Source organism: Nicotiana tabacum, chromosome 18 (assembly GCF_000715075.1).
Source record: "Nicotiana tabacum cultivar K326 chromosome 18, ASM71507v2, whole genome shotgun sequence".
In the NCBI taxonomy this organism is placed as follows: domain Eukaryota; kingdom Viridiplantae; phylum Streptophyta; class Magnoliopsida; order Solanales; family Solanaceae; genus Nicotiana; species Nicotiana tabacum.
Window position 1 is genome coordinate 13,963,254 of NC_134097.1, and position 14,655 is coordinate 13,977,908.

The 14,655-nt window shown below is 37.1% G+C and overlaps 1 protein-coding gene across 1 annotated transcript; it reads left to right on the forward strand.

Moving 5' to 3' along the window:
- Positions 1-8,699: 8,699 nt before the first annotated feature.
- LOC142172424 (uncharacterized) lies at positions 8,700-10,676 on the forward strand. Its single transcript, XM_075236035.1, has 2 exons — positions 8,700-8,709; positions 9,976-10,676. Exons 1-2 carry the CDS (start codon positions 8,700-8,702, stop codon positions 10,674-10,676), a joined length of 711 nt encoding a protein of 236 aa, XP_075092136.1.
- The last annotated feature ends 3,979 nt before the right edge of the window (positions 10,677-14,655 follow it).

Sequence of the window (14,655 nt, forward strand, 5' to 3'; positions counted from 1 at the left end):
AATCCATGACTTAAGAGCAACCGTCAAATATGAAAAAAACTCCCACAGTCCACAACCAAGGGAATCGAGCGCCTCTCAGTCATCACCTCTCCCATTGGCGACAGTACCAAAATCCTCATATCTGATTTCAATCTCTAACAATCGAATGACTATCATGTCGCACCTGTATGATCTTCCCATGGAATATACTCCCACAACCTTTCGTACCAGGTAGAAAACATCTAAACATTAATGGCCATTGACCATGCCATTTCCATAGTACTAGTCAAGCATTCGTATTTCAATACCCAACACTTCTTCCACAAAACAGACCATACTCAAGCTGCCCAAAAATAGTACCAGCATACTCTGATCATCTGAAATCTTCCCCTGCTCCTCCAATTTTGTGATTTCTTGTCAAAACCGAACCGCAACCTTCATCCTCAACTTCCCATTTCCCTACCGGTCACTGCACCTATCATGATGCTATGCGAGTTTAAGAATTTCATCATAACCCCTGAACCACTAGTAGAATAAACACTTCATCGGCTAGAACCCATTTCACTCCACTCATCTTAGAAGAACAATTGCAACACGCAACTAAATTCCCATAACCGCAGAAAATGCAACCTTCAAGTCGAAGTCTAAGTTGCTGTAACTCTTCCCGGATATATTTACACGTAACAACACCATCCAAATCAAATACCTCAAAATCAATCAAATTATGATGGCTGTCAAGCCCGCACATACAGCCGTGAATCACGTTTATAGCTTAACAAACCGAAGGAACCGATCATTTCCACAACCACGTTGATTCAAACCATTACTAACTAACTCTACTCCTTCCAATTTACTCTAACACGGTACCGTAGACCCGATGATAACATAGAAATTTCCCAAGTATTCTTCACACTCTGCTGCAAAACCCAGTCTTCAGCCACATAACGAACCCAAAAATCTTTAAACACCCCACTTTAATTCTTGTACCCACTAGAACCATTGTTGACAATCACCCAATCTGATCTGGTCCCGAATATGTAACCAATCTCTCGTGCTCTGATAGAACATTAACACTTTCAAGAAAGCAACCACATAAATTCTTTTCCTTGCCTATCACATCCACATGAAGTATAAATTTTGAGTCATCCCCAACACCTGCACCTGAATTAATAAGGCGGAATGTAACACATACACGTCAAATTCTTTATCCAAAATTCCTTGTCCTCTTGGTCATAACTAATCCACCAATGCACAGATAACCAGACACTACACAGGCACATAACCACGTGACTCGCTCATAGATGATGGGCTCCCCTACTTAGCTTTACACTACAACCACATAGATTCGGACTCCACAACGACCTCTTCTTCCCAGTTACCATGATCCCACACCATTGCTCAGCCAAATTTCTCATATGTTCTTGTTGGTCTAATCATAACACATCCCTAATTATCCGCCACAATCATACACTCGACCTCCTAACCATCGTACCATCTTCTTCAAGCGATCCAAGCTTACCTCACAGTACATCTATCCCATGTTGGGAAGAAAGTAGAACTCTTCGTAGGAACCTCATCAAAATCGCGCAACCGCTAACCGGCTCACAGGAAATAGCCCACTTGTTTAACTTTGTATCGACCTCCACCAACGTCATTGATATAGTTGCATCCATGATGAAATTGACTAACCTCCTTAGGTCCACACTTATCCGCCATCTGTAATAATCCTTTCATTCATTAACATCATAGAAGGTCCAACACTATGTTTGAAACTCGAAACCGTATTGCATCCAAAACAATGATCGAACACTTCACTTTTTCCTAAATTCCAATCAAGCCCTTCTCGTCACATTAAAAATTCCTAAGCATTGAAACCACCTCAGAGATAATCTTCCTCGAACCACCAACACTGGAAGCGCCGATTCGATCCTGAAGTCGCAATACACAACCATCTTTGATAACTTCCTCTTAGGTTGCATCTCACAATGAAGTGCCCAAAGGCTAACAAACAAAGACCAACATGCCAATAAGCCTCAATGCATTCAATCAAGGACGGCGACACCACAATATTAACAAAAATTCCACTAATTTTGGAAATATCAAATCTCGATAGTAGGTAACACCAACACTGGGCTGAAATGGCAGAACGCTCCTCCACAAGGTGATGATAATAGCCTACTTGAATACGCAAGGAGAAACATCATGCACCACATCTGCAGTACCTATACAACTCCTTGATGCCCAATTAATAACAAGCGCTCAACATCGTATAAGAATGAGTAGGAAGGAAATGAAGGCATAAACTTCAATGGAACCAACTTGCACGATGAGGAATCAAGAAGGGAAGTGCTCCTAACAACCTTGTAGTCTCTCGAAGATAAGTACAAACGTCTCCGTATCGATCCGCAAGACTCTACTAGACTTGCTCATGACTCGTGAGACCCAAATGAACCTAGAGCTCTGATACCAAGTTGTCACGACCTAAAATCTAGTATAGGCCGTGATGGCACCTAACGTTGCAGTTAGGCAAGCCAACGGTGAACTACCAACTTAATTATTCATTTTATTATTTTTAAAATCATAAACATTATTAGACAGAGAGATCGATGCATTTAAAAATAATAGATATGTACATTCTAATTAAAATATAAAGTAAAAGAGTGTCAATGTAAAACAATCCATAAATAAATTCTTGAACACCCCAAATTCCGGTGTCACAAATGCATGAGCATCTACTAGGAAATTCAATAAAAATACAAACATCTGTCTGAAATACAAGATATACAGGATAATATAAATAATTATGATGGAGACTCTGTATGCTGCGGATCACAGCATGGGATGCAGCTCACCGTAAAGTCCCCGCGATAGCTGCGCCTTTGCGCCCAAAAGAACACTAGAAATATTTACCTGCACAATAAGTGCAGAAGTGTAGCATGAGTACGTAAATCAAAGCGTACCCAATAAGTATCTAGCCTAACCCCAGAAAAATAGTAACGAGGGGTCAACATTAACACTTACTAGTGGTCCAGTAAATCAAATATAATAAAGTAGACAAGTATGAAATATGGTAAGTAAACAATGAGTATAGATATAGGCAAATAATACAGTCTACAGCTGAACAATGAACACAATTCCTCAATTATTGGATACTTTCTCAAATGGACTACTTAATGGTCAATACCCACTCAACGGTCACATCTCAATCAAAATATTCATGAGTATGCGGATTCCTTATCATGAATTTCGCACGATTCTGCCGAGGCGAACGGTCTTATCCCATAAGAGTGTATTACAATATCACGTCAAGGGGAATAGCCCGATCCTATAAGAGTGTGTTAAACGACCCAACCCTATAAGAGTGTGTTACATAATACTGCCAAGGTGAACAGCCTAATCTTATAAGAGTGTATTACAATATCATGCAAAGGCAAGTGGCCCGATCCAATATGAGTGTGTTACATGATATTGCCGAGGCAAACGACCTGATCCCGTAAGAGTGTGTTACCTAATACTGCCGAGGCGAATGACCTGATCCCATAAGAATGTGTTACATGATACTACCGATGCGAACAGCCTGATCCCAAAAGAGTGTGTTACATGATACTACCGAGGCGAACCGATCCCATTAGAATGTGGTACAATATCTTGCTGAGGCGAACGGCCCGATCCCATTAGAGTATTTTATGAAGTTGCCGAGGCGAATGTCCCGATACCATTAGAATATGAAGCTTTTACGGGTCTTTGACCCCAATCACGCATATACGTATGAGTTATGAAATTCAAGAAAACTTTTCAATGGATACATACAATGCAGAAGAAATCAGTAAGGGAAGTACAATTTTTACAACTGAACAAGTAGCTTGTCAAGTATCTAAAATAACGAGTCCATTACTTTACACGAGTCTAGTCTTAGGTCATAATGCAAACTAAAGCAATTGTACGTGCAAGAATAACACAAATAATACAATTAAAGCACGGCATGAGTTTAAGTCTACCCGGACATAATCAGGACTTCTAGCATATGCACGGACACTCATCACCTCATACGTGCGTAGCTCCCACAACATGTAGCATATAATAAATATAACACCTATGCGGTAATTTCCACTTCACAAGGTTAGATAGGAGACTTACCTTACTTCGAAATCCGATAATCGGCTTCAACGCCTTTCTAACACCTCAAACCGGTGCCAAAGATCTGAAACTAATCAAACAACGTGCAAACCAATTAAAATATACTCCAATACTCGTAATTTAATAATTACAAATAAATTCCGAACTCCTCAAGAAAAGTTAACAAAGTCAACCCCCGAGCTCACGCGTCCGCATTCCGAAAATTATCGAAAATAAATATTGCCCATAATTATACAGTATACATTTCAAAAAGCATCCAATTTCGTTGATGAGTGGAACCTCAAATCAAGTTTTTACCATCTCATAACTTTGGGGCTCAAAACCCCAATTTCTACAATCTAAATACGGATAAAAATGATAACCAACAAATATAATCATGGAAAAACATCAAAAAAAAAAGCTTAGATATTTACCCCCTTGTTTGGACCAAAACAACGCCGCTAAAATTACCTCTAACGGAACTCTAGAATTCAAAATATGCTCAAAATACTAAAATACTCGGTCTGCCCATTTAAAATACTGCCCAGGCGAGTTTTGCTCTTTGCCTTCGTGGGATACCTTCACGTTCGCGAAGAGCAATTTTTTGCGTTGAGCAGTCAACCAAAATTTCAAAATATAACATAAACCTACTCGAGGCCTCAAATCACACCAAACTACTTTCAAACTTTACGAGCGTCTGAATTACACTTAAACATTCCAGAATGACACCAAACTTTACGTACAAGTCATAAATCACAATATGAACCTATTCCAAGGCTCAGCCCAAATGGACATCGATAACATCAAAGTCTACTTCAAACAAAACTTAGAAAATTCTAAAACCTTTGGATTGCCAACTTTCAACAATAAACACCAAAATGCTTCCGGGTCACCCGATATTCAACCCGAACATATGCCCAAGTCCTAAATCATCATACAAACCTATTGAAACATTCAAATCCTGATTCTGAGGTTGTTTACTCAAAAGTCAAACCTTGGTCAACTCTTCCAACTTAAAGCTTCCAAATTGAGAATTTTCTATCCGAATCAACCCCGAACCTCCCGAAATTCAATTTTGACCACACATACAAGTCATAAAATATGAAGTAAATCTACTCAAGGTCTACAACAGCCGAACGACATGCTAGAGCTCAAAATAACCAATTAGGCCGTTACACTTGGATAATGAGTTGGACTCAGAATTGAATTATTGGGATTCTCCCAACATATATAAGTTTGTCTCCTTCAAAGGAAACTCAAATTCTCATGAAGAATCATCAACTTGGAACAGATGGAAGCCCTAGCCTACATGATAAAAGATTTCTTCATGCTTCAAGGATGGGAAATTTCCTTTACCCTAACCCCTCCAAAAGTCTATGAAGATCTAGTCTCTATGTTCTATGCAAATCTTCCCCAGAATTCTGATAAAATTGAGTCACTCGTGCTAGGTTAGCATATCATTCTAGACTGTTCTACTTTTGATTCTTTGTTTAAGTATAAAAGTTCTAGTTACTCTGCTCTGTTTATAATCTCCTGACCTGATGATTTTGAAGTGTCGTTTGAACAAGCCAAACAATGTCTTGCTGATTCCCTGTCTGATCCCCTGCCAAATTAATTAGGATCCAGTGATATTAACTTTGAAACCCGTATTCTTGCCACATTCTTGCTACCACCATTATTCGCAGAACTGGTTCCTATACCACACTATCTCAAATGGACAATTTTTTAGTCTACTATCTTCTCACCAAGCACAAAGTGAAACTGTCCTCCTGGGTAATAAATTTCATGATTGAATGTGATGAATATCCTTTGAGTCTACCCTATGTGATGGTCATCACTCACCTCCTTGAGGCCTTCAATATCCCCTCTCAAACTATCCCGATGTATCTGTTTCCAAGTGTTATAATAATATGGCATTCGTTATCATGGGATATGTTATTGTGGATGGAACTTGGATAATGAAGCAGAAAATTAAAGCCAAAGTGATTCGCCCAGTTCCAAGGTAAAGGTTGATACTCCTCATACTGCTATCAATAATCATGAGTTGCTTGAAAAGATAGCTGCACTTGATGACAAGGTGACTACCATCAAAGAGCTACTTCTGGTAACCCGGACCTCAGTTGGCAATATCTATGTAATTGCAAAGGAAACAGGATCTGACGTGTCCAAGCTAAGAGTCATGGTGCTGAAAACCGCAGAAAAGGTAGTGAAAGCTTTCAAGGAAGTTCGTGATCGTGTCGATGGAATCTCAACCACAATGAACCAAGCTTTAATCACCCCAAAAAAGCTATCTGTAACACCCTTACCTATTTTCTTGGTTGATGATTTGTGTTGGTTGTTTAGACAATTTCTTTTAGTATCTATGGATTATCATTTTTGTGCTTGCATGTTTCTTTTGGATACTCTATGGATAACTGTAATTAAGTTTAATATCTTCTATTCTAATCTGCTAGTATTTAAACTTTCTTAACCCTCTTTTGATTGATGCCAAAGGGGGAGAATAGAATATCACTAACTTGCAGGGTAAGGTTCAGTCGACTAATTGAACAAAAGTCAACTACTGGGCATCTGAATAAGGGGGAGTCGACTCAAGGTACCTGATAACAAGTTGAGGGGAGCCTACTAAAGCCACGGAAGAGGAGTCTATAAACTGGGAACTTGGGAAGTAGAATGAATTAAGTTTTTAGTCATCAGTAGAAAGGGAGAGATTGTCAGATATATGTTTTAATGATAGACAATAGCTTAATTCTAATTGCAGAAAACCAATCACAAAGAAGGAATTCACATGAATTGGAAAGATTCTAGTAGAAGATTTGAAAGCAAGAATCAAGGAATCAAACATGCGAGTCAAGATCCAAAAGCAATAATCAAGGAGTAAATATGTTGTGATTGAGAGCTTCATGGAAAACAAATATTCGATTCAGTTATTTATGGAAGGCATCAATCAATCGATATAGAAGACCAATCAATCACTATAGAAGATCAATCAATCACTATAGAAGATCTCAAGAGAATATTCTATCTCAACGGGTTGCAAAGAAAAGGAAATCAAGGAAGTAATGAAAAAAATCCACTCTATTCTTGGAAGAAAATCATCTTGATTGATTCTGAGAATCAACTTCCTTGGGTTGCCTTTCAGCTATGGAACTATCACGCCGTGAAGAATGGAGACAAACCCTCTTATATATACTACAAAAGGTGCAAAGGAAGAATATACTTTGATCGAACCAATATTAATCTCTTTGTTCTACTTCAAACAAGCATTGTAGTCTGCTATAGATTTGCTGTGTAACGAGGAAGAGAAGAAAGAGAGAAAAATCACTGGTGAGGCATTGTATCAAGAAGAGAGGAAAGACAAAGTGACGAAGTTATTGGTGTATAACAATACCAACCCATCTGTACTACGCAACTTTATACTTGATAGAGAACACCCTTGCAACCTAAGGGGATTGGACGTAGGATTCATTCTGAATCTGAACCAGTATAAAACATCATGTGTCATTTATTTTCTGCAGTTTATTTTCATGTATTTAGTTTACATCTCATATCGAAAGTCCTGTCGATTAGAACGCAAGTTAGTCGACTACCTTGTAAAAGAAAAGAAAAATTACAATTCACCCCCTCCCCCTCCCCCCCCCCCTCTTGCACTTTCAGTTGTGGGTATAAATACTCTGACAATTATATGGGTGGCACACAGTGAATCTGAAAATTTGACCTGTGGATCATGGTAATTGGGGCCATGTGGAAGTTGGTTCAAGGGAGAGACCCATGGATCGTGGTAGGGGCCACGTGGAACATATTTTGAGGGAGAGATATTGTTGGATATGCGAACAAATTGGTAGTTGAAAAGATTGTGAGCCTACATAAAAAGTGTAGGAATTTCTTAATGGAGTGAGGCCTTCTGGAAAAATTGTGCAAGCTAAGCCTAAAGCGGACAATATCACATCGTATTAAGAGTATTTGGTGGCTGCCCAATACCATATATTGTAATGTCCTCATTTTGGACAAAATGGATGACAAGAGTCTTGTGGGATATTTTTCTTGAATCTTGAATGTGGAATCTCAGAAGCTTAGTTGATGTAAAGTCTTTTCCTTTACGCGGTTGAACTTTGTTCATTTCTCTAAGAAAATACCTGCTTTTTCTATTCAGAATTCAGAAAGAATAAAATCGGACTGTTCTTTCCTTTCATGTTGCAGGAAACAAAGTTGATATTAGTTAAGTACTTTTCTATTGATAGAATCAAGTCTTTTATGTTAGAAATTTACAGTCTTTTCTAGAGACTTCTAGTGTGGCCAACATATAAAGTAATAAATTATTTACCTTATCTCCCTAAGAAAATAATATATCAGATAATATTTTGTAGTTATGCATATATGGTTATTTCTTTGATGGAAAGAAACAAGTTTTATTAGGAGTCCCTAGGGCAATTATAATTTATGGAGAAGTCTCTAGAGCTAAAATATTTGCCTAACAGTCCCTATCCTACCTATAAATACGCCAGTGACTCCTTCAGTCTGGCATCCTACGATAGGCACATGCTAGAAGGCTCCCTATATTTTCTGTCAAGGTTCTTACAAGGCGACTCGATGATACTTGAATAACTATGGTTGAAGGTATGTTCCTTGTATAATTTCCGTTGCGTTGGCTCTGTGTATGTGTTTAAATTTTTAATTTCAACATGTGGTATCAGAGCCGACCTTTAGCTATGTTGTTCAGTATTATATTCTGGTTGAGAACCCATTATATTTCCATTTTACCAATTGGTATGATTCGATTTCATAACCGGTAATAATAGGGTAATTTAATGGGGTTAGATGTAATGCTTACCTGCTATTTTTGGAAATTAAAGACCAAACATAATTATATAGTATTTATTTTTCTATATGTTGAAAACGAATTTTTTTTCCGAATGCTATTCTTGTCCTTTTTAACCTTTCTTCAGTAGTATTGCTGACGGGAATTAAGATATAATCTGATACTAATAGAAGATTTTGAGAATATGTAGAAAAAATCCAGCAAAAACGTTTTGCATAATCTGATGCACGTGAATGTCGAATCCTATGCTCACTGTGCCTTTTCTATACATAGTGTTTGCTGAAGATATGAAGTAATGATCCTAAGTAATTCTGATCTAGATTATATCTCTATATGAGTTACTAGTTGCACTAATATAACTAAGCATGAGTTCAGTTTGCCTTGCTTTTGAAATCTAAGGACAGAAACACTTTGATTTCTCTGAGTCTTGGCCACCAATTACTTAGTAAATTGTTTTATATATGCTTCTTCCGTAGAACACATCTGATAGATTATTATAAAACAAGTTCTTTTTCGAATATCTTATCATAATTTTGATATTTTTGTGTGGTTCTTATAATATTTTGATTGATTATAAGATTACTTTTATTTGGGGCAATATAGCGTTATGCTTATATCAAGTGTAATTATTTTGAAGTCAAATCAATATTTTGCTTGAGTTGATAATTAAGGTTAATTATTCTGAGATGTCATTTTTGAGTTTTCTTTTATGTGATGTACTTAGGAGCAGCCACGGCATTTTGAGTACTTGATATAAAAGAAATTAAGTTGTTTAATCACATAATGTTTAGTGATTAAAATTATAATGACATTTATTTAGTCCGATTAAATAATTGGAAGGAGATAGTAAGTTTTTAAGTTGAAAATTATCTTATGTTCACAGGTATGGATTAATTTTTATGTATTTTGGTTTACTAATCTAATGAAGTAAACTAAATTTTATTCATGGGTTGCAACCTCTGCCCACAGGAGGGTCTAGAATTTACTTAGAATCGGTATTTTATGCGATGCACCTTTGATGGATTGTAGTTCATAACTTATGTGTATTTATCCTTGTTTTGCAGTCTTTACAGCTTTTCCGACAGCTATTTTTAATGAGAATGCTCGAATTCCAATGCTTTCCGGTGACAATTATGTTGAATGGAAGGAGAAAGTCCTTCTCACTTTAGGGTACTCGGATTTGGATCTGGCACTCAGTGTGGAAGAACCACCTATTCCCACGGAATCAAGTATGCTAGCGGCTATGGCTAATTATGAGCGATGGGAGCGATACGATCCCTTAAGTTTAATGCTCATTAAAGCCCACATACGCCAAAGCATTAGGGGTTCTATCCCTAATAGCGATAAGGTCAAAGCTTACATGAAGGCAATTGATGAACAATTTATAAGCTCTGACAAGGCTTTAGCCAGCACCCTTATGAAAAGGCTCTCAAGTATGACTTTTGACAGAAGTCGTATAGTGCACGAGCACATCATGGAGATGAGAGACATTGCTGCTAAACTCAAGTCCTTTGAGGTTAATATGTCGGAACCATTTCTTGTGCATTTCATTCTCAACTCCCTTCCTGCAGAATATAGTTCGTTTAAGATTTCTTACAACACGCATAAGGATAAATGGTCAATCAATAAACTCCTGACCATGTGTGTTCAAGAACAAGAGAGGTTGAAGGATGAGACACCTCAAAGCGTTAATCTGGTGACTCATGGTAAGAAAAATGCAAAGAAAGGAAAAAAGTATTCCCATGAAGAAGAAAAGCACCTTTGACAAAGATGCTTGTCGTTTCTGTAAGAAGAAGGGACACTGGAACAAGTATTGCCTGAAATACAAGAAATGACTTGAGAAGAAAGGTAACTTTACCTTTGTATGTTATGAATCTAATTTTACTGAAGTTTCTCATAATACATGGTGGATTGATTCTGGTGCTACAATTTACATTGTCAATATCATGCAGGGCTTTCTAACTCAAAGGAAGCCGAGAGGAAGTGAACAATACATCTATTCTGGCAATAGGACGCGTTCACATGTGGAAGGCGTGGGGACTTATTGGCTCATTTTGAAGGATGGTTTTCACTTAGATTTAGAAAATACTTTTTATGCTCCAGAATATTCTAGAAATTTAATTTCCTTTTCAAGACTATCGATTAGTGGATATGATTTGAATTTACATTATCCTTCTGTGAAACTTTTGAAAGATAATAAAGTTATTGGTTTTGGAAATTTGAATGAAAATTTAGATAAACTTGAGCTAGACTTCACATTTGAATGCAATATTTTAACTTTGCATGACAAAGAAATTGGCACTAAGCGATGTATTATATGAGAACTCATCAAGTCTTTGGCACAAGAGATTGGGACACATCTCTATTGATAGAGTCAAAAAGTTAGTTAATGATGGAGTTCTAAATGCTCTTAAGTTTTATAACTTTGGAACTTGTGTGGACTGCATAAAGGGTAAGCAGACCAATAAATCAACTAAATGTACCAAAAGAAGTTCTCAATTGTTTGAGATAATACATACAGATATCTGTGGACCTTTTCCTACTCCTTGCTTGAATGGTGAGAGATATTTTATCTCATTTATTGATGACTATTCAAGATATATGTATCTTTATTTTTTGTTTAATAAATCAGAAGCACTTGATGCTTTTAAAGTTTACAAAATAGAAGTAGAGAAAAAAATTAGTGCTCAAATTAAAATTATAAGATCTGATAGGGGTGGAGAATATTATGATAGGTACACAGATAAGGGACAAGTTAAGGGTCTATTTGCTGAGTTTCTTGAAAGTAAAGGTATAATTGCCTAATATACCATGCCAGAAATACCATAATAAAATAGTGTGGCAGAAACAAGGAATCGGACATTAATGGACATGGTAAGAAGCATGATTAGCAGATCAAATTTACCTTCATCCTTATGGAGTGAAGTCTTAAAAATCGTTATGTATATGTTAAATAGGGTTCCATCCAAGGTTATCCCCAAGACACCTTTTGAGTTATGGAAAGGATAGAAACCTAGTTTAAACCATGTACACGTTTGGAGATGTCTAAGTGAGGTGAGGGTTTATAACCCACAACTAAAGAAGTTGGATGAAAGAACAATAAGTAGTTATTTTATAGGCTATGCGGTTAACTCTAAGGGATTTAGATTTTATTGTTCTTCTCATTCTCCTAAAAATGTTGAGGCTAGAAATGCTAAATTTCTTGAGGAACATAAAGAAAGTGGGAGTGGTTTGACTCAAAAGGTGCAACTTGAAGAAATAAGGGAATCACATGTGGTACCTTTATTTATTAGGAACTTGAATGTTGCTCAAAAATATTCTCATGAATTATCTAAACAACAACAAGTTGAGGAGACACAACCACTTGAGGAGACACATGAATATCAACCCGTTTTACCTGAACCCACTGAAGAAGTGTCCAAATCCGTGGGAGTAATAAAATCCTCAAGAGTTCGAAAACCAGCAATTTTTAGTGACTATGTTGTATATCTCCAAGAGTCTGATTATGATATAGGACTAAAAGATGATTCATGCTCATTTTTACAAGCCATGAGTGGAGAAAACTCCACACTTTGGTATGATCCCATGAAAGAAGAGTTAGAACCTATGGCTAAAAATAAAGTCTGTGATCTAGTTGAATTACCAAAGGGAGCCTCTAAAAAGTTCCAAGTGGGTCTTTAAAACTAAAAGATACTCCTCTAGTAATATCGAACGATATAAAGCCAGACTTGTAGCCATAGATTTTACTCAAAGGAAAGGCATTAAGTACAATGAAACCTTTATCCAGTATCAAAGAAAGATTCATTGAGAATAATCATGGTATTAGTAGCTCGCTTTGATTTAGAGTTACATCAAATGGATGTGAAAATAACTTTTCTGAATAGAGATCTTGAAGAGGAGGTATACATGTGTCAACCTGAAGGATTTTGTGATAAGGACAAAAGTCACCTTGTTTGCAAGTTGAAAAAATCTATTTATGGGCTAAAGCAGGCTTCCCGCCAATGGTATATTAAATTTTATAATGTTGTTTCTTCATTTGGATTTACGGAGAACATCATTGATCAGTGTATATACCTTAAGATAAGTGGGAGCAAATATATTTTTCTAGTCCTATATGTGGATGATATTTTACTTGCAAGTAGTAATTTGGGATTCTTCCACTAGACAAAACAGTTCCTTATATAGAATTTTGAGATGAAGAATATGGGTGAAGCCTCTTATATCATTGGCATAGAGATTCACAGAGACAGATCCCAAAGATTACTTGGACAGTCTCAAAAGGCCTACATTGAAAGAATTTTGGAAATATTCAGGATGAAAAATTATTCACCTACATCAACTCCCATAATTAAAGGTGACAGATTCTCATTGAATCAATGTCTACAAAATGCATTGGAAAAGGAGCAAATGAAAGGCATTCCCTATGCTTCGTTTGTTGGGAGCCTTATGTATGCACAAGTCTGCATTAGACCTGATATTGCCTTTGAGGTTGGAATGCTTCGCAGATATCAAAGTAACCCTAGTCTTCACCATTGGAAAGCTGGTAAAAGAGTTTTGAGATATTTGCAAGGAACCAACGATTTTTAGCTCACATACAAATAATCTGACTCATTGGAGATGATTGGATATTCAGACTCTGATTTGGGTGGCTGCAAAGACACTGGTAAATCTACTTCAGGATACGTTTTACTTCTTGCTAGAGGATCTGTGTCTTGGAGAAGTGTCAAGCAGACAATTTTTGCAACATTCACTATGGAAGCTGAATTTATAGTATGCTATGAAGCTACATCACTGGCGTTATGGTTGAAAAACTTTATTTTCGCCCTTAGAATTGTCGATTCCATTTCAAGGCCATTGAGAATCTTCTGTGACAATTCAGGTGCAGTGTTCTTGTAATGACCCAACCGATCATTTTGAGTATTATAGCTATGTTCCCCCCCCCCTTTACGACTTATTTCGTGCTTTACAATTATTATGTGACTTGCCGGAGTAGTTGGTTCGAGTCCGGTGAGGTTTCGGAATGCATTGAGACGCTTAGTCTCGAAGAATGAAAACTTAAGTTCAAAAGGTTGATCAGATATTGACTTAAGTGTAAATGACCCCCCCCCCTCCCCGAATAGAGTTTTGATGATTCCAATAGATCCGTATGGTGATTTTGGACTTAGGAGTTTGTCCGAAAATTTATTTGGAAGTCCGTAGTTAAATTAGGCTTAAAATGGAGAAAATAGAAAATTGAAAGTTTGGAAGTTTGACCAGGAGTTGACTTTTTGATATCAGGATTGGAATCTGATTCTAAAAATTGAAATAGGTCTGTTATGTTATTTATGACTTGTGTGCAAAATTTCAGGTCAATGAGACTTGATTTGATAGGTTTCGGCATCGAATGTAAAAGTTGAAATTCCTTAGTTTTCATTGGGCTTGAATTGGGTTGTGATTCATTAAATTTATGTTGCTGAACGAGATTTGAGGCCTCGAGTAATTTCGTGTTATGTTATGGGACTTGTTAGTTTATTTGGATGGGGTCCCGAGTGGCTCAAGTGTGTTTCGAGGTGAATTTTGAACGAGTTTGGGCATTTCAGCACTCTGATGATGTTCTGGAAACATTTGGAGTGCGGAGGCACATATTGGAGTGTTGAGGCAAAGCTTCATTTGTGGACCGCAGAAGAAATATGCGGACCGCAGAAATCCTCTTGCGGCCGTAGAAAAGAGAATCTGCATGTTTGATGGTCTTACTTCAGAAGCTT